General features: G+C 43.3%; 1 protein-coding gene across 2 annotated transcripts in view; it reads left to right on the forward strand.

Annotated features, from left to right (window-relative positions):
- SINHCAF (SIN3-HDAC complex associated factor) overlaps positions 1–18796 on the forward strand; it is a 78073-nt gene extending 59277 nt beyond the window's left edge. The window contains exon 6 of one of the 2 annotated variants that reach the window (XM_086955978.1): positions 14544–18796. In XM_086955978.1, the coding sequence (XP_086812104.1) occupies positions 14544–14676 (133 nt within the window). In that variant the 3' untranslated portion in view covers positions 14677–18796. The remainder of the gene's footprint in view (positions 1–14543) is intronic. The other variant, XM_086955979.1, reaches the window with a different exon arrangement.
- The last annotated feature ends 2429 nt before the right edge of the window (positions 18797–21225 follow it).

A 21225-nucleotide genomic window follows, 5' to 3' on the forward strand; every position in this document is an offset into this window, starting at 1 on the left:
TTGTCGTACAATTGGACCTAGGTATATTTGTCCATGATTTGAAAGTTTGTGTTAACCATCATGTCAAAATCCGATTAAGTGTAAAATGACAGCCACTAGTCGCATCAGCACTTTGTTGAGCCACAATAGATATTGTGGCCAGAATCTGTTGCGCTAAGAGTAGAAACAGAGCGACCACAAGTTAGCAATTGATAACGCCACAAGGTGTGTGCAGCATGGTACGCACCTTGGGCTGCCCATGTGAAGAGTGGGCCAGTCTACACCCCATGTAAAAAGTGGGTCCATCTTCCTGGAAAAGACTGGGCAGGTCCAGGTCCCTCAGCTCTTCAATAGCAGGTTCAAACACAAAGGAGCAATGGGAAAAAGGAAAGTAACTCCCACCATCACTGGACAAAAAGGTACCCAATCCGATACCTTAGCAAATTTTGTGTCTGATGCAGTGTTTGTCCTTGAAAAAGAGATTCCTAATACAGTAGCAAGATTTGAGGCAACCCATCAGTGAATTACTGCACAGGGAGAGACTTGTGAAGAAGGGCCATGGGGGATTACCCTCTTCTGATGTTCTTCTAATTAAGAAACCAGGAGAGGAAGGGTGGGATAAGCCTCTTAGTTTGGAAAGAGGCAATCCCTGCTTTGTAACTTATCCTATTTTGACAATATCTTTGAGGCCAGCATCGGATAATCCTTCATCACAGAAAAAGAAGGCTTTTGCTGTAAGACCCTCTGGCATTTAACCTGGCATCCTCTAAAGGGTCAAATAATGGGCAGGAAGGCGGGAATGTAACCAAAGGTTAGCTATAGGTTTGCCCACCAGGCTTATTTGAACCAATTCAAACTATGCTTACCTCATTTCATGGGACGTTGTTAGGTCATGTGGACAAAATTAATGGTTGACTCACTACAATAGAAAACCAAGTAGCTCTGTGCGGTGAAGCCATATGGAACTTGCGCAAAGCAGGCCTTAAAGGCACTGAGAATGGTGGTGGTAGCTGAGAATGGTGGTGGTAATAGACCATCCTCCCCAGCTCCATTGGGAGTGGGGCGCATAGAGGAGACCCTTGGGGTGCAGGAACATGGATGCAATCAAATTACTTTGTAATAAATCTTCCACACCCATCTTTAACAATCCCAAGGCTGAAAGTATTGAAAACTGATCATTCTAAGTATATTCATCTCCCTTCCGGGGCAGCTTCCTATGTGCTGGTCCTGGCAAAACTTAGACCCCTTGCTGAAGAAAAGTCGGAAATTTGGACTAATACAAGTCTGTACACTTTGGGACAAAGTAGAACTTGTTAAATGAAATGGTACAGGACATATTTGCAAGAAGGTGGAAGTGTGTGGGGCAGGGGGTAAAACCTCTCTTGAGTGTGTGTTCTAATCAATTTTAGGCCCCACGCCCACCAATCTGGTTCTGAGGATTCTGATGAGGCTTGTACCTGTCCATATAGAAAATTGGATTTTACCTGTCCCACTTGGGTATTTCTATAGACCGAGGAAGCAAAAGATGGACGAATGCTGAACAAATCAAACATTCTCCCCCCCAATCAAGCGATCTGGGTTAAATCCATCATTCTCTTGCTCACCGTACCACCCCAGTTTAGACTCGGCCATGCAAATCAGTCCTGACCCTGCTCCTAATGGGAACAGTCCAGCCCGAACTACCAAGCCAGGTGTTCCCTGGACCAGAAAAAAAGCATACTGAGACTGGTTTCAGATTATCACTCCTCATCAGCCAGGCTACCTCGAATTCAGTGGCACAGTGAGCCCGGGACCCACGTTTGGTCCAGACCTCAAGAACCACAGTACCACTAGAAAAACAAGCCCCCTCTGATTATTCAAATATACTTCCTGCTTCCCTACCAGGATTTTAAAACCATCAGACTAATGTTTGACCTAGGCTTTTTAGACAGATTTGTGAAGACACACACATTCCAAATGAGTACTCTTGAGGAGGCGATTTCCTCTTTTAGAAGCAAACAATTTTCTGGTACTGTTGTGTATTTCTACATCCTGGTGACATTCAGCACACAGAAGATATGAGGTTTGTAATGAAGGACATATATTTCCCATTCAGAGTTCTAGCTAGCTTTTGGCATAAAATCTCCTTCAAGAATGTTCAGAAAGACCTGTTTAGTAGCAGCACAAATAAGGCATTAAAAATGAGGGTATATCCAGGTAAAGCAAGTTCTTTTCTGCAACACAAAAACACATATATATATTTTTTGTCACTGACTCCCGAGGAAGGTAGAGACTTTTCTGGATGACAGCACAATACACCTCACTGTTCATTGCCAAGCCAGCCATGAGAATGAGTGTGGTGTGGTAACTGATTTACCTTTACCAGACCTCCCCATTTCTGCCCGAGAGGAAAGGAATGAAGTTTTTGTGGATGACTGCTTCATGTATTCCACTTTTTCAAATGCACAATTGCATCAGACCAATTCAGGAATGGTTAACCAATCCATGGTCACAAACTCTGGTGGGGACGATCTAGCGGTGTTGTCAGCAAGGTGTAAGAAAGCATTGTTTTTTATAGGGATGCATGGTTCTACCACAGATAATGAAGTCAGAAATCAGGCAACATGTGTAAAGCATTTAGAAGTACCAAAACAGTTGACATTAAAAACTTACTAATAAAAATCCACCTCCAATTTATAAAAATTAGGAAAAAATGTAAAAAGCGAAACAACAAAAATCCAAACGGGGGGGGGGGGACTGGAAATACCTCCCCCGGCCCCCCTCCCCCCTTCTCCTTCCCTCCGGTTTAAGAGCAAAAGTGCAAACGCAAATTACCAGTCAGAAATCACTGTTCTCAGTTGACTCGGACCTTGGTGCGATTTCAGGCTGACGGCAATGGTGAATACACCAAGTATGTTCATTCCAGTCAAAGATTTTACCTTCTAACTTAGTCTCTGGAATTTGAAGTTAAAATCCTTTAGAGGGGCACAAATCCTGCAAAATCGCTTCGAAGTCTGATAGGTGTTGAGCAAGATCCCACAGAAGCCGTTTGCTTTGGTGGAAAAAGCTTGAGGCACGAAAAATCAAATGTTGCTCCTGGGGCAGTCATCTCATCAGCCAAATACTCTGGCACCTTTTGCCTAGTCAAGATTTCTACCTTTGGTCTCTATTGTAGAGCTCTGAATCCTCCAGCGGGGCAAGGCAACAGGGAAGGTTGCACCAAAGTCGATAAAATTGCTGCAAGGGTCTGCTGGACAGGATTTTCAAGTGTCAAAAAATCTCCAAACAGGACCAACCTAATTCTCTTGCCCGGTAAGGTCATACCTTGGGCGGATTGACTTGGGTGGCTGTTCCTGTTCCTCCAGGAGTCTTGTCGGTCTAAAATTTCAGAATACGTCTTTCGGCACCACTAAGGCTCACAGGACCTTAAGGACGACACTTTGGTATTAGGACACACTCCAGTAGAGGCCATCAGCAGGGCCCAGTCCTCTTTGTGTTGCAACTGGTCATTCCAGGAAAAAGGCCTCTTGCAGCTTTTGATGTTCCTGTAGTCGCACAGAAGTTAATCCGACTGATCCTTTGAGTCCTCTTCTTTGTCCTGGGTGCAATTGGGAGCAGATTCAGCCCTTCGGATCTTCTCGCAGGTCCCAAACAGCAGATGCAGTCCTTCAATTTCTCCCCCAGTTCCAGCAACTTTTCTTAAGAACATCATGTGAGGTCCTCTTTTGTTCAGTTGAGTAATAGGTGAACCAGTGTGTTTCCCGGACACTCCCTAACCAAACAGGAAAACGTTTCCAGGGGCAACCCTACCCACCTTTGGGACACAACCTATTTGCTTCACTGGAACCTGGCACAGATTGAATTGTCCTGCTCTGGGAGCATTTTCATTAATACCTACCACTGGCAGGGTACCTGCTGGAGGGTCTAATTGGCCTCCGGGATCTTCAAACCGGTAAAGGTAACTTTCTAAAAGTTGATTTTTCTAAATATATATTAAGCAATCTAATTTCGTAATTGAATTGGATTTTTAATAAATATTAAATAGTAATTGGACCATTTCTCTGGCTTGCCCCAAACCAGAGATAGCAAAATTAATACCTCAATCTGCACTCTAGATCTACCCATACGACAGCCAGAGCCTTCCACAGTGAAGATACGTTTTGGAGCTTGTCACTGTAGAGACATGGCACCATTACATTTCTACATGTCACACTTTTAAATACCATGCACCCTACCCTGTGGGCTATAAGGCCTACATTGGGGTGCTCTATTAACGTTTAAAATAGCAATCAAATTCAGCAAAAACTGGGTGTAACCACATGATTGGACATTTCTTTTCATATAAGGTTAAAAAAAATACAATGGTGGAGCACATTCTATGACCGGGGAAAAAGAATTCCACCTATCTACTCCTCAAGCCATCATAGTAACAGATTTATCATATCAGGAATGGGAGGCACATATGAACAGAATTGGGGGCCAGACACCTGTACTGTAAAACACCTGAAATTACTTGGAGCTCAAACTTGTATTTCAAGGTACTGTACTGTACAACATTGTGCAAATTATCACAGGTAGCCCAACAACTATTTCTCCTGTCTCAGATAGCACAGTAAATCTGGAGGTGAGCATTGCACAAAACATTAACATTGGTAGTGTATGATGTATAGCAAATGTACAGGCAGAGATTATTAAGCAGACAGGTAAGCTTATCACCAATTGGATATAAAACAGGTTGTGCTAGATAACTTATTCACTAGACTGGGGAAACCAAACAGACCTGATCGCAAAATCAGAATTGCCAAACTTTGCTTCCAGACTGTACCATCCACAGATAAATGAAAATTCACTGTAGATACTTTGGTACAGGAAATTTGCACAAGCATTTCCACCAATATTTTAAGCTGAAATAAATGGGAATTTTTTGAAATTATCAGCAGAGCACAGCAAGATTTGCAGACAATTCAGAAGGGGAATGCTTTTCACTCGCAACGTCGGACTCTACATCTGGCAGTCTGATAACTTTAATGTCCAAACTCCACACTTTCAGGACCCAGAGAAATGCATCACTAAAGAAATAAGAAATTGAGTAAAAATTACAAATATCGGTGTACAAAAAAAACAAAAATAAATAACTTGCACACACATTAACCAGCAAGATGGTAATCCTGCTATACTTTTCATATTTGTTAGAAGCTGAACTCTGTGTTCGAGGCATGTGGGCTGCCGAATTCATATCTTAGCATAGATCGCCGCTTAGTGTTGGGTCCGGATGTTTGCACCTTGTTGTCTTGCAAGAGTCTTCGAAGTATCAATCAATCAATCAATCAATGACACTTGTAAAGCGCGCTACATACCCATAGGGTCTCAAGGCGCTGGGGGGGGGGGGCCGCTACTGCTCGAACAGCCAGGTCTTCAGCTTCTTCCTGAAGGAGAGGTGGTCTTGGGTCAGGGGCAGGTCGGTCGGCAGGGAGTTCCAGGTCTTGGCAGCCAGGTAGGAGAAGGACCTTCCTCCTGTAGTCGCTCTTCGGATGCGGGGGACGGCGGCGAGGGCGTGGTTGGCTGATCGGAGGTGGCGTTTGGGAGCATAGAAGTTGACTCGGCTGTTGAGGTAGCTCGGGCCTTGGTCGTGTAGGGCTTTGTGTGCGTGGGTGAGGAGGCGGAAGGTGATTCTTTTGTTGACGGGGAGCCAGTGAAGGTCTTTCAGATGTCCGGAGATGTGACTGGTTCGTGGGATGTCGAGGATGAGTCTGGCTGAGGCGTTCTGGATCCGCTGGAGTCTCTTCTGGAGCTTGGCGGTGGTACCGGCGTAGAGGGCGTTGCCGTAGTCCAGTCGGCTGGTGACGAGGGCCTGGGTGACGATCTTCCTGGTCTCGGTGGGGATCCACCAGAAGATCTTCCGTAGCATGCGTAGGATGTTGAAGCACGCCGAGGAGACGTTGTTGACTTGCCTGGTCATGGAGAGGGAGGAGTCCAGGATGAAGCCCAGGTTGCGTGCATGGTCTGTCGGTTTGGGTGCGGTGCCCAGGGCGGGAGGCCACCAGGAGTCGTCCCAGGCGAAGGGTGAGGGGCCCAGGATGAGGACCTCCGTCTTGTCCGAGTTCAGTTTCAGGCGGCTGGTTGTCATCCACTCGGCTACCTCTTTCATCCCTTCGTGCAGGTTGGCTCTGGCGGCGGTGGGGTCGTTGGTCAGGGAGAGGATCAGCTGGGTGTCGTCGGCGTAGGAGATTATGCTGAGGTTGTGTTTGCGTACGATGGCCGCGAGGGGGCTCATGTAGACGTTGAAGAGGGTGGGGCTCAGAGATGATCCTTGAGGGACGCCACAGATGACTTCGGAGGCCTCTGACTTGTACGGTGGTAGGCGGACTCTCTGTGTTCTTCCGTCGAGGAAGGAGATGATCCATTCCAGCGCCTTGTCCTGGATTCCGATGTTGCTGAGGCGCCGTACTAGGGTGCGGTGGCAGACCGTGTCGAATGCCGCGGAGAGGTCTAGGAGGATGAGGGCCGCTGTTTCTCCATTGTCCATCAGGGCTCGGATGTCATCGGTAGCGGCGATGAGGGCGGTCTTGGTGCTGTGATTGGCTCGGAAGCCGGACTGTGAGGGGTCGAGGGATCCGTTCGTCTTGGAAGGCGGCCATCTGCTTGTTGACGGTCTTCTCGATGACTTTGGCTGGAAACGGGAGGAGTGAGATGGGGCGGTAGTTCTTGAGGTCGGTGGGGTCCGCTGTTGGTTTCTTGAGTAGAGCGCTGAGTTCGGCGTGTTTCCAGCTCTCAGGGAAGATGGTGGTGTCGAAGGATGTGTTGATGATGTCTCGCAGGTGGGGTGCGATGACAGCATGGCCTTGTTGAAGACGTGGTGCGGGCAGGGGCTGGTCGGTGATCCGGAGTGGATGGAGTTCATCGTGCGGATGGTGTCTTCGGTGCTGATCGGGGTCCAGGCGTGGAGGGTGGTGGTGGGGGGTGGTTGTATCACGAGATAGATGACTCCTCACCTGGATTACAGTGCGCATGGGCATCTTCTCCATCTTCAGATTGTTTTTCTCCGCCATTGGGTTCGGATGCACTGCGACAACTCCAACTTTCTAAGGCCAAAAACCTTATACTTTCGACGGTATTGTTTCCGCTCTGTATCCCTCGACTTGACAACTCTTTCCATCTATCTCTGGTAGTCGGCGCGGGCCGTTGGGCCTTTTCGACGCCATGTGGGCCTCCTGCCGATGGAAAGGACCCCGTTCAAAAGATGCCCACAATGTCGATCCAAGTTTCCACATATTTACAAGCATACAGTATGCAACAGGTGCCTATCTCCGGAGCACAATGAAGAAAACTGTCCATCTTGTGCTCAATTCCGGTCGAAGAAAACTATCCTGAACCGAAGAGCTGCTCCACAAGAGATGCAGCGACAGGCACCTGAACCGGAAAACATTTTCGACGACTAACATGAACTCCCAGAGGCAGCGGACTCCGACCTAGAACTAGTCACGGTAGAAGACCAGTCGGACTCCGATGACGACATCCCACCGGGGCAAACCGTGAGTACAGAGCCCCTTCTCTGCCTCCACCTCCAGACAAGACTCTGGTCAAAGCATCGCCTAAAAGCCTTTGCCGCGACCGAAACACCGCTTCAGAAGCCCCGCCTTCTGGCTCGGCTCCGAAGACCATACCCAAGCCTTCCGATACCCCGGGACCGAACAAAACACTTACCAAGAAGGCTGTCTACTCAAAAACGGCAGCAGAGACAAGAACGGGCGCCAACATTAAAGTCGTCGATCCGAAAAAGGCAATCGAGCCAAAAGAGGTTGTCAATCTGAAAAAGACTGTCGACCCAAAGAAGGTCTTCGATCCAAAGAAAACCGTCGACCCGAAAAAGGTTATCGACCTGAACAAAGGAATCGACCCAAAGAAAGTAGTCGATCCGAAGACTGCCACCGAGCCAAAGAAGGCCGTCGAACGAAGAAGGCCCTCTAGTCGAACAAGGCCGTCGAGCCAAAAAAAGCTCAACAGAAAAATAAAAACAAGCAAGCGACGATCCAAAAACATCGGCGCCGAAGCCACGGACAGTGGAAGATGACCTTTTTCATCCTGATCCAGGGAGCCCAGACCAAAATAGACTGTATATAGAACCTGATACAGAACATATTGTAGTTTACAATAAGAACAAGAAAAGACTGGACACTGAGGCTCCTTGGGACATCCCCTTCTAGACCTTTCACACCGCCTCCGTTCTCTCCAAATATGCCTTATGTTCCGTATTCTCCTACACCTCCACACTATGATGAGGGAGAAGACATGGGTGAAGACCCTCAACAGGTTTTTATAGACCCTGATGATCAAGGAAACCAGGATCACACATGGGGCGATCAGAATGACCCTGATGACCCATTTGATACACAACCCATACCCGATCCCTCACCATACCCCATAAAGCCATCTCCTACTGATGACACTGTCGCTTTTAACCAGTTAGTTGTCAGAGCAGCTCAGTATCATGGCGTAAGTAGGCACACTGGCCCTGGAGAGGAGGATTTCCTATTTAACACCTTCCCAACATCAGAGAAAAGTGTACGTATACTCCCTATGCTAAAGGGAGTACTAAAACACGCACCAGACATCTTTAAAGACCCGGCCAGAGCGCGTGTCCTCAATCCTAGAATTGAAAAGAAATATAAACCAACCCCTATAGACCCCTCTTATATCAAGTCTCGGTTACCCCTAGCCTCGCTAGTTGTTTCTAATGCTAGGAAAAGGGCAAATTCACAAACCGGTGATGCCCCCCTACTGACAAGGAGTCAAAAATCGTAGAAGCCTCAGGGAAAAGAGTGGCCTCTCAGGCAGCAAATACCTGGAGAATTGCCAAAACACAAGCTCTCCTAGCACGCTATGACAGAGCACACTATGATGAACTGGAGGGATTATTACAACACCTACCAGAACCCTATAAGGCAAAAGCTAATGACCTAATACAGGAAGGGAAATTCATCACTAACGCATCCATAAAATGCGCCCTTGATGCACCTGATACAGCAGCTAGGTCTCAACACTAGTGTGTTGCTACGCCGGCATGCCTGGCTCCGTATCTCGGGTTTTAAAAATGAGGTGCAATCTACCATACTCAATCAATCGATTAACCAGGATTTCTTGTTTGGCCCTGCAGTTGATACCATCTTAGAAAAGATGAAAAAAGATACTGACACCGCTAAGTCCATGGGTGCACTTTAATTTCAACAGTCTAGGAGCTCCTTTTGTCGCTCCTCTTTTCGGGGCTCCGGCAGAGGCAACACATCCTAAACCTCTTCATCATTTAAAAATACTACACAAGGCACCTATAATAAAGGCTCCAACAGAGGAGGTTATAGAGGGAACAATAACCAGGGCAGAGGATGTGGTGGTAATAACACCAGAGCCTCCACCACCAACAAACAGTGACTTGTTCACACTCCCTCCAGACTACTTAACACCAGTCGGAGGCAGAATGACACAATTCCTACCAGTCTGGAACGCCATTACGACAGACAGGTGGGTGAGACAAATTATCCAGTATGGTTACTGCCTGGAACTCACTTCTACTCCGCCCAAACACCGTCCAATGTTCAAAGAACACATCACGCTGTTACAACAAGAGGTGCTACCCATGCTGGAAAAGGGTGCCATAGAGCCAGTACCTTTTCAACATCAAGGGACAGGAGTATACTCTCTATACTTCCTCATTCCCAAAAAGGACGGCTCCCTCAGACCAATATTGGACCTCAGACCTCTGAATCAATACATACTCTCAGAGCATTTCCATATGATCACTCTACAACAAGTACTCCCACTACTCCAACAAGGCGACTTCCTTGTTACATTAGACCTCAAAGATGCATACTTTCACATCCCTAGACATCCAGCTCACAGGAAATACCTCAGGTTCACAATAGAAGGTCACCACTATCAATTCAAAGTTCTCCCCTTCAGGGTAACTACAGCACCAAGGGTTTTTACAAAATGCCTAGCAGTAGTAGCAGCATACCTCAGAAGGCAACACATCCATGTGTTTACCTACCTCGACGATGGGCTCATAAAAGCCAACTCATACGCACAGTGTGCAAGCCATACATAGCAGACAATCCAGCTACTGCACAGTCTAGGATTTTCTATAAATTACCCAAAATCACAATTGCAACGCTCCCACATACAACAATATCTGGCAGCAACAATAAATACCTCAGTGGCGAAGGCATATCCAAATCCAGACCGGATAGCCAACATACAGTCTCTCATTCAAAGATTTCAGCCACAACACTCCCTGCCAGCTCGAGTGTTCATGCAGCTAATAGGCATGATGGCCTCCTGCATATTCATTGTCCCTCATACTCTGCTTTAAATGTGTCCCTTACAGGGATGCCTAGCACGGCAGTGGAACCAAGCTCAAGGACAACTAAAAGACCTAGTGTTGGTAGACAGTCACACTTACAACTCTCTGCAGTGGTGGAACCCACAAAACCTTTCCAAGGGGCGACTGTTCCAAGAGCCTGTTCCACAATTAGTATTAACAGCGGACGCAACACTGACAGGTTGGGGAGCCCGTCTCCTTCAATACACAGTCCAAGGTCTCTGGACAGTCAAGCAAAAGACACTACATATAAATCACTTGGGGTTACTAGCATAATTCTAGCAATGAAAGCCTTTCAGAAATACTTGCGCAACAAGGCTGTGTTAATCCGGATGGACAACATGACAGCCATGTACTACATCCAAAAACAGGGAGGGACACACTCTCTGCAGCTATCTCACCTAGCACAGAGCATATGGAGGTGGGCAATTCCAAAGAACATTTTTCTCCTGGCAGAACACCTACCAGGGATAGACAATCAGATGGCAGATCTACTAAGCTGACACAGTCAACAAATACACGAATGGGAGATTCAGCCTCAAGTTGTACAACCATTCTTATAAACGTGGGGACATCCAGAAATAGATCTGTTTGCCACAAAAGAAAACTCAAAATGCCCATCCTTTGCCCCCAGGTTCCCACACCTGTTGTCACAAGGCAATGCGATATGGATGAACTGGTCAGGCAGATTTTCCTACGCTTTTCCACCAACTCCACTGATTGCATTAGTGGCACGCAAACTAAGGCAACAGTCACTCACAATGATCCTGGTTGCTCCCACATGGGCAAGACAGCCATGGTACACGACGCTCCTAGACCTCTCAGTAGTTCCTCACCAAAGACTGTGTGCCTTTCGCCACAATTGCTAACACAGAACCATGGAGAAATCAGGCACCCAGATCCCAATCTGATGAACCTAGCGAACTGGCTCCTGAGGCCTTAGAGTTCTGATATCTTAACTTGCCTCCGGGCTGCATGAACATTATCAAGAAAGCAAGGCGTCCCACTACCAGAGCATGCTGCGTAGCTAAATGGAAAAGATTTGTAATTTATTTTAATAACCAAATCAATCCATTAGATGCCTTCATCCAAAACATAATCTGTTACCTGCTACATCTTCAAAGATGTAATCTAGCATACTCGTCCATAAGACTACACCTTGCTGCTATAGCAGCATATCTTCAAAACAGACCTGTGTCCCTGTTCAGAATACCACCTATCACAGCTTTTATGGAAGGACTTATAAGAATTATCCCTCCAAAGCATCCACCTTCGCCAGCCTGGAACTTAAACATAGTACTTGCCAGACTCATGGGACCACCCTTCGAACCACTTCATTCATGTGAACTACAATTCTTAACATGGAAGGTGGCATTTTTAATTGCCATTACCTCCCTCAGGCGAGTGAGTGAGCTACAAGCACTAACCATTCAGGAACCCTTCATGCAAATACACAACAATAAAGTAGTGCTTCGTACAAACCCTAAATTTATGCCAAGTTATCTCCACTTTACACATCAATCAGTCCATAGAATTGCCAGTTTTCTTTCAAAACCCGCAGTTAGTGGCTGAAAGAGCTCTACAAACACTAGACGTTAAAAGAGCCCTGCTATATTACGTTGACAGAACTAAATCATTCAGAAAGACAAAGCAACTATTTGTTGCCTTTTCAACACAACATAAAGGGTAATCCCATTTCTAAGACAGGAATAGCCAGATGGATAGTTAAATGCATTCAAATATGCTATCAAAAGGCAAAGCGCACTTTACCAGTTCCCCCAAAAGCCCACTCAATGCTCAAAATGGGGGCATCCATGGCTTTTCTAGGAAACATCCCTCTAGAAGACATTTGTGGGGCAGCTACATGGTCTACCATACACACTTTCCCTAAACATTACTGTAAATGTAAATGTTTTTGTACTTGTATAGCGCACAGCTACTCGCAATGGGTTTCCCGGTGCTTGTACGAATACCGCAAGGGAACCCTTCCTGGCTTTCCCTGTGAAGTGTCCACTCCTGGGCACCCCATGGTGCAGACCAGGCATCCCTCGTGTTGTGGGGGCCGTTGTGGAGACTAAGCAAGCTATTTCCCAGAGTTGCAGCGTGGGACCCATGATCCGAATAGGCACTGAGGCGAGAATATCTGGTCAGGGGAATTAATGAGCCCGAGACCCGCCGGGGCAGGAATCGAACCCTGGTCCCTTTCCAGAGCTCTGCATCGAGGTCTGCCTGCTCTAACCATTGAGCCACACTTTTCTGTGTTGACGTGCAAGCTAAGCAACAAGCTGCTGTGGGCCAGACGTCCTTAAAACTCTTTTTCAAACCACTGCAGCTGGTACAGGCAACCACCACTAGATGAAAAACTGCTATACAGTCTATGCTAAGATATGAATTCAGCAGCCCACATGCCTCGAACGGAAAATGCTACTTACCAGTATGCATCTGTTCTTGGCATGTAGGGCTACTGACATTCATTTCGCCCACCCTCCTCCCCAGTGCCTTTCACAGCTGCAGGGTTATCTTCTTTACTTACATTTACATGGTCATCAGCGAAAAACAATCTGAAGATGGAGAAGATGCCCATGCGCACTGTAGTCCAGGGGAGGAGTCACCTATCTCGTGATACTTCGAAGACTCTTCCAAGACAACAAGGTGCAAGCATCCGGACCCAACACTACGCGGCAATCTATGCTAAGATATGAATGTCAGCAGCCCTACATGCCAAGAACAGATGCATACTGGTAAGTAGCATTTTCCAATTTATCTGTAAAAGTCACCTGTCTGCCATTGCAGCCTATGCCTAAGAAGTTCAGCAAAAACAGAGGCAGTACCAGTTACAAAACAAAAAACTTAAATGTTAAATCCTCAACCCACAACGATCATAGAGGATTTTGAGTCTGCTGTTAGTAGTATTGACAAAATCATCATTTGAGCCTGTGCACCAGGAGATTTTTTTTTAAATACCTTACCTTGAAAAACGCTTTTCCTAATAGCACTTATTGCTTGAGGGAGGATGAGTAAGGTAGAGGCTTTACCAGTGGGAAAACAACATACTTGATTGTCCACAAGGACAAAGTAGTAACAAGAACAAAGGTTGTAAAAATTCATCTGTGACTATACTTTTTGCTCTTCTGTTAAGATGGCTTTAGGTGATATTTTTATGTAGAGATGACTGTGGGTGTTAGTATAGTTTTAATTTTTTAGTTTTTGAGTGGTGAGGACAAGGGTTCCATGTATTAGTGTTGGGGATAAGAGGTGAACCCTATTAATTGGCCGGGTTCAGTGAAGTGATATTAATGAAGAGCTTAAGCTATTTGCAGTGTAGGATGGTTGATTCCTTATTACATCCTTTCCTGAGCCATGATTGTCCCTCATCCGGTAGGTTACCTTCCTTCACTAATTTTTTACGCTGTCACCACACCGCTTTCTTAAGTTTAAGAATGGGCATGAGTTGTTCATATTCTTGTTTGCCTGTTTTCCTGAGCAGTGGACTTCACATATTTTAATGCAGACTTTGCCCTGAAGTAATCATTTTATTTATTAAGTTTGGCCAGTAAGGTGTGTTAGCGTGATGGATGTCCTCTAAAGTTTCAGAGCTAATGGGCTCAGAATTGTGATGAAAGAAGTCTCTGAAATTAATGGCTGAATAATGCCATACATGTGCATAAAAAAGGTAGTGAGTAATTGGTTCCATTTCCTTTGCCAATGCCAAGAAGCGAAGCAGTCCGTTTCAGACCTTCAGTTGCTCTTGCAGTAGTTGGGACCTATATGAAGATAAATGTATAGGCTGTATTCAAGGTATCTTCTATTTGTTAAATGTAATATTTCACTTGCTTGAGTAAGAATAACTTGATAAGTTTTTGCTTTAGGACTCTGGTGACTGACCGGTCTGCTCAGTACCTTCTCATGATCAGTGAGTCGAACTCTGTACAGTAATTTGTTCGTTAAAAAAAAAAAAACAAGCTGCAAAGATTCACTTTGTATTTTCCCATCCCATAACATAGGCTGGAAAACTTCATTAGAAAGTGGATGTGCCTGAGGCCAGTAGTGTGGCTTTCTGTGAAGCCTTTCATTGAGTTGCTCGTTTTTCATGTTTTGTATTGTGTGTATTTCCAAAATACAATTGTTGGTAATGACCTGCTTCTGTCACCCTGTTGTACAAAACTGTTGCAGTGTTCCCATTCCAACGTCTAGTCTTTCTCTTCGTATCTAGGCAGAAAGTTTGCTGCGGCATTGTCTACAAAGGCAGGTTCGGGGAAGTTCTGATTGATCCTCGTCTCTTTAAACCATGCTGCAGTAGAAAGAAAGAATCTCAACATCTCGACCAATCGCACACCTCAAGCTAAACTTGGAGACTCTCGAACTCTTTCAAATCTGGATGTAGCATATAGTTGTCAGGGTCATTCCTGATTCCAATATTGATGTCCCCAGTGGAGGACGCTGAATCATTGTATATTGTAAATTATCTATTATGCCACGCGCCTGATTTATATACCTGAACCAATTTTGTAGACCATTCTCAGTGTATTGTTTTCACCTTTAGTAAAATACAATGTCTTCTATGTATATGTGAAGTATTTTATTTTTTAACTACCCATTCAGTGTATAATTGTTTGTTTTTTTGTACTGGGAGAGACTTTTTATACTAATATGCATTCGTAGGCTTTTGATTTTTAGGAAGATGCTTGTGCAAGTTCCTTAATGTATTCGTGAAATTATAGTGTACAATTATTTTTATTTTTTTTCTATAAAATGTAGCTAGAAATTGGTCATATCAGCACATTTATAATAGTTCAAAATGTGTCATTTTGGTCTGAAGTCACAGTTGTGGATGTTTCCCTAGCCTATGTCTTGGATCATCGGTCTGACTTGAGGCTCTTCTAAAGTCCAACAGTAACCTAAAGCAGCTATATGTTGTAGAAAACTGAGTTATTAGTTCTGTGTTCAAGGTGAGGTTGTGAATATCTATATACATTTAATCACTTATCCATTCTTACATTGACTTATGTACTACCGTGCTAGCAGGGTGTTGCAACAAGCTTTCCTGAAAGTTAACTTTACAAGCACAATCATCTATGCAGGACTTGCAGATCACAAGGGTGTAATTACATGAACCACTAGGTGTACACATTCTTCTGTAATTGAAGGATATAATGTAATGTACTACTTTTTAATGATTAGAAAAAGTCCCACTACCTTAAAAGAAGATGTTGCAGCAAGGTAAAGCACAGACATTGTCTTTCTTTCGGGAAGGGGGGTGGGGGTCCTCTCTACATTACCCCTTTCATCTCTGGGTATGTTGAAGGAAAGGTATATTTATATATACTTTTTTATAATGTGCAGAACTCTTTCACATCAATCGCATGCCTGCATTTCTTGGTGCTTGTAATGGTTCAGCCACTTGATCTGGATCTCTAAAACTACGGTACAAGATTGTGTACAAATATATTTTTCTTTCACATGTTAAAAGTTTCGATGCTTAGTGAGACAGCAGGGAATTTCTGCAATTGTCTACTTGATACATTTATATAGCTGATGGAACTTTTACAAAGATGGGTATATATCTAGAATTTGAGATCACATTTGTCCGTTCTTCAGTTTAGAGTTGTTTAAGAAGAAATGCAACTTGATCAAATGACCAGAGCATTCCGTTGCTCAAAAAAGTCCGAGTGGGTTCTTCTCCAGCAGTGGCATTCCTGGCATACGTCTGCAGTTTCCAAATGGAAGACGTATTTCTAATGTTGGGCTTGTGTTTAGGTCTCTGAATAACACAACAAATTGCAATCCACCCCAATGTGGTCCGTGTAAGTAAACGATTAATTAACAAAAATGATACCAAAGTGACCGTAAAACCTTATTCTCATCTCAATCAATATTTAGAGGTCAGTGAAGTGAGACATCCAAAAATTGTAAAAATAAAAATGCAGGAATTTCCATAGTTAAAAAGATTAGACCACCTTAATAACCTGCAGCTTTCTAGCTGGATATTCTTAGTATTCTCTAACTTAAGTTATTTAAGATCCCCTGCCCCCCTTTTTGTTTTTTGCTACATAAATATTAACTTTCTATACTGGAGCAGGGATGTCATGCAGTGTGTGTTGCAGTAGCACAGGAAATAAACTTTCAGTCTAGAAATGAGTTCTCATTGATCATAAGCTCCTTTGCTTGAAAATAGTTCCACTACCTATAGTGCTTTAAAAATGTACATGGCCACATAGTAAATTGGCTTTTTTTGGGTGGCGGGGGACGGGGCGGAGCAGGGGGGGTCAGTTTCAAGACTTTAAACCATACACATTTTAAAATAAAGCAAAAGAAATGCAAACCTGAGATTCGCACAGTCTACTTTAATTTACTAAACTGAAAATAAATGAAATTAAAGTACAAATCCTAAAGCATTAGAAAAATAGCATAGAAGGTCAAGAGATGGAATTATTCAAATATGTTTGGAATAAAAAGCAATTATGGACCAAATCCTTGGGAGTGTTTTGCAGAAAGTTAAATCATTCAAACGTTTATTGTCCTTTTGATTACCGTAAACAGATTCCATTATACTTTAGTGTATCATGATGAGAACCCCAAAAACTCTGACACATTTTTGACATGTATATACCCTCATCGCCACTCCTTTTTTGCTCTACTGTTAAGATTTTCATTTACCATACTTCGAAAATTATGATTCATGGAACATTATTTCAAGTAAAATCTTTAGTCTGCTTGTTTGTCTGAGGAAGGGATTCGTGTGTTCTTGAAGGCCAATGTGCCTTACCCTCTTTGGTCTTTTGATCAGTCTTATAAAAAGTGCCTTGCCTAAAGCACATACTGATACAGCAATACAAATTTAGCTTCTGTGGATTTTGTTCACGTAAAAAAATGCGAATAAATGCTTTGGTGTCATATTGGAAGGGAATGGAGACCCATTGGGAAGGATGCAGGAAAAAAGGCAAGCATTGTAGATGCTGCTGTTTCTGAGGCCTTTTACCTTGCTATTGTTTGTAGCTTTTGAACCTTTATGAATGGTTAATATACCAAAATATCTACCTCCATTTGAGCTAATATAGTAGTATGCAACATTTTGTAAGTATAGCATGCCATTTACTGTTACAATAATATAATGTGATTTCAAAGGGAGTCTCAGTATATAGTTTTAGATTTCTGTAGCTTGAGGAACTGTAGTGTTTACTTTGGACCTACTGCCACTGAAGGTATTTTTTAGGGCATTAAAAGGCAGCTGCGTTTTGTGAGTATTTTCTGAACCTGTGTGTTGCTCAGTGCAAGCAATTTCTTGGTCTCCTCTTGTAATTTGGTGGAAAAGAAAATATGCTTATGTTTTTTGAACATTTTATTACAGCCCTTCATCAAAGTGTTAGTAGAGTTGGAGCATGTGCATCAAGTATAAATAAGCGCATTCTAACTTACTTTTTTGTGGTTTAAAAGTGGACTACCCCCAGACACTTTGCTTGCGCATTCATTTTGTAATGAACACCATTGGTAAAGGGCATGTGAGAGGAGATGATTAATGTTGTGTCCTACCCTTTGACTGTTTGAGTGTTAAAGTGCACGCAGTTTTCATTATAATTGCATAGAAATAAAAGACAGTCTTGATTAGTCCAGTAGATAATCATGCACCTTTTATATCAAATTGTACCAAAAAAGTTCAATTGTCTTAAGTTATTGGATAATTCAGCAATGTTATGTTGTGATAAACTATTGGATATGTTAGTTTTGTAAACCACTTGGTTTTACATTTTCATTCACTGGATATACATTATGGAATGTTTTTTCAGCATTATTTCCGAATTTCAACAAATATTTCATTGCAGTTTTGTGGATTAAAAGATGTGGTTTAGCATACATCAGGCAGGTTTTAAAATTGCAAAGAACTCTCAGGACTGTATTATGGTGGCCTCAATATGTGGCAGTTGGGGCAGCCCTTTGAACTAGAAGTTCCTCCCATTTATTTGTGTTTAAGAGAAAATTGATTGTATATGTTCGAACAGCTAGTGTTGTCTTAATTTCCATGGTTTTGGGGGACCCACATAAAATGCTGTGCTAAAGTTTGAAATCATTTTTGTAATATTGACCGTCTTGGTATAAGAATATGTTGTGTTCACCAGCTACACACTCACGAGGCATACATTCCTTTAGAAGTCTTCCATTTAAGAAAAGAGAATGCAAAAAAATTATTTTGTAATTATATTATGCATTATGTACTTTAGTAATAGCCACATTTCAGAAATGTTTGGCTTTTGTTTTTCTGTTATCAGCCTGAATTCATGTATTAGGATTAAGTGTTTGCATACATGTCTTTGACAAACCTGATGTACATATCACCTGTAATCAAAAATACTGAGTGTTATAAATTGCTATATTTTTCTACACTTGGAAAGGAACAAATGTTTGAAAATACTATCTTCACTTTATGTAACTGTATTACTTTTTATATCCAATAAACAAACATTTTCTATGTAGTATGTTGTTTAAATTGACCCACCAAATGCCCCAGATATGGTTTGTTTCATTATGCAAATTGAATGTTCCTTGTTTGAATTTTCACCAATATTCTTATGTTTTTATTTTATTTCTTTTTAAGGAACTTTGCATAATGATGATGATTTTCATGATTTATTTATCTGTGATGGAACTGAACCACAGTAAGGAAATAGAATACTTTACAGATATCACTCACTGGAAGTCTTCTAATGTTATTTATAATGGGGGGAAAAGTCGTTTTCAGGGAGGCAGTCGGATTGACCTATCCTGGAGGCACTTTCTGTTCTGTGGAGTAAGGATCCTTGAAGCCTGGCCCTGTCCTGTTTTTTCGCTGTGTATTTTCTTTAAATGTAGCCGAGAATTAATTAAAGAAAAATAAAACGCACTGTATTGAAGATCATTTGATGTGGACCACACAACTCAAAGGTTTTGCGGCAGTTTTACTCTTAGTTCTTTGTGTCTTCACTATTACGTCCCTGTCCTTTTGGAAAAATTCTGAGAAGAACCACATGCCCTCTGCAACTTGTGGATTCTTAGATGTTACTCTATGATATGTATTGGAAATTTGCAGACCAAGATCTAATATGAGGAACATTCATAGAAGGCTGCTGCAGTATCGCCTTTGTCTGAAAAGCCTAATTTGGATCCGCATTCATATTTTTCCGCCGCATGTTGATACCCCTCGATGCAAAAGTCTAGAAAACGTAACTTGTATAATTGGCACTGTTAAAGGTCCATGTTTAGAGGTATGGGCAGAAGGTTTGCTGGTGCTCAAGAAGCACAGACCTACTATGTTCCCGGTAAAGGTCAGTTGGGGCATTTTTCCCTGCCATTATAGGACCATCTCTAAGGCATGCCCCACAGTGATTGACATCAGCAAGGAAGAGTGCAGCAGCAACTACACAAGTTAGAAAAGTGCTAAAAATAACCGGAGTGTTGACGTTTGTTAGGGTGGTTAAGATCACTTTCTCAACTCTCAATCCACTGGATCCAATCAATACCATCTGGACAAATGTACCAGTGAAGCGTGGTGTCTGCAGCAAAAGCTAGCTATCAAATGTGTCCAAGCCTCATAAGCAGGGGGATCCGCAACCAAACCAAAAAGTACGTTCAAACGTGTGCCAATTATGAACTTTTAAAGCAGCAAAAAGTGAGCATAAAACCGTTTTCCTACAACTACAATAGAGACCGGATGTGCACATTCAATATATGGCCTTGACGTTCTCAAGCAAATTTGACCATTCATTGTTCAGAGTCGTGCATTTCAACCTAAAATGTGCATCTGGATTATTCCTGATACACACCGCAATAGTGACGGTACAAGCATTTGAATTGCTAATTATCTATCACTTCTCCACTTGCAAAAATCGGGCCTGGCATACACTTCTATTCGTCTGCACTTGGACACTATTGCAGCCCACATGTAGTACAGGAAACACTCTTTATTCTAGGTCCCGGTTATCAAAGCTTTCATGGAAGGACTCAAATGTGCTATCCCACCCAAGACACCAATCACCTCTGTTTGGAACCTTAATGCTGTCTGTACCGGCTCATGGGTCCTCGTTTGAACTACTACAGTCATGCCCCTTACAGTTCCTTTTCTGTAAAGTTGACTTCCTTGTGCTATTATATCCTTAAGGTGTGTCTGCAAACTGCAGCCGGTCACTTTATAGGAGTCTTTCGTCCAAGATCATAACAATAGGGTTGTCTGCAGGACTAACCCCAGGTTCCTTCCCAATGTGGTATTCCCCCTTAACTAAACCATAGAGCGCCCTGTTTTTCCCCTCTGTCACCATTTTAATCCGAAAGGGCCCTTCGCACCTTACACGTCAAGCTTGCCCTCATGTAATACATTGACAGAACCCAGTTCTTTCTCAAGACAGAGCAACAGTTTTTTTTTTGTTTGCCAAAACTCATAAAGGCTGTGCTCTGTCTAAAGTGGGCATGGAATGTAAAGTGTATCCAAACCTACTACATTAAGGCTAAGAGAACCTTACCTGCCTCTCCCAGACTGCATTCCTCATGAAGGAAAGAAGCCCCTGAGGATTTCCTGGGAATTCCCATTTCTGATATTTGTATGGCAGCGAATTGATTCACTCCAAGCATTACTGTGGATGTTGTAGCATGCCAACATGCTAGAGTTGGTCAAGCTGTTCTAAGAACCTTGTTTCAGTCTTAAGCAACATCCACTGGCTAACCACAGCTTGGGGGGTGTATTGCTTTAAAGTTTATAAAGGGCATGGGTACCTACAGCCTGCCATATAAACCACACATGCTATGAACGTCATCTGTTACTGATCCTCCAAGCATCCGTACTTGCATGTAGTGCATCCACCCACTTCTCCTGGAAGCGTTTGGTTGTTGGAGACATTAAGTTCTTTACTTACATACTTAAACTTTGTGTA

This window comes from Lissotriton vulgaris, chromosome 2_1, assembly GCF_964263255.1.
Source record: "Lissotriton vulgaris chromosome 2_1, aLisVul1.2, whole genome shotgun sequence".
NCBI lineage: Eukaryota > Metazoa > Chordata > Amphibia > Caudata > Salamandridae > Lissotriton > Lissotriton vulgaris.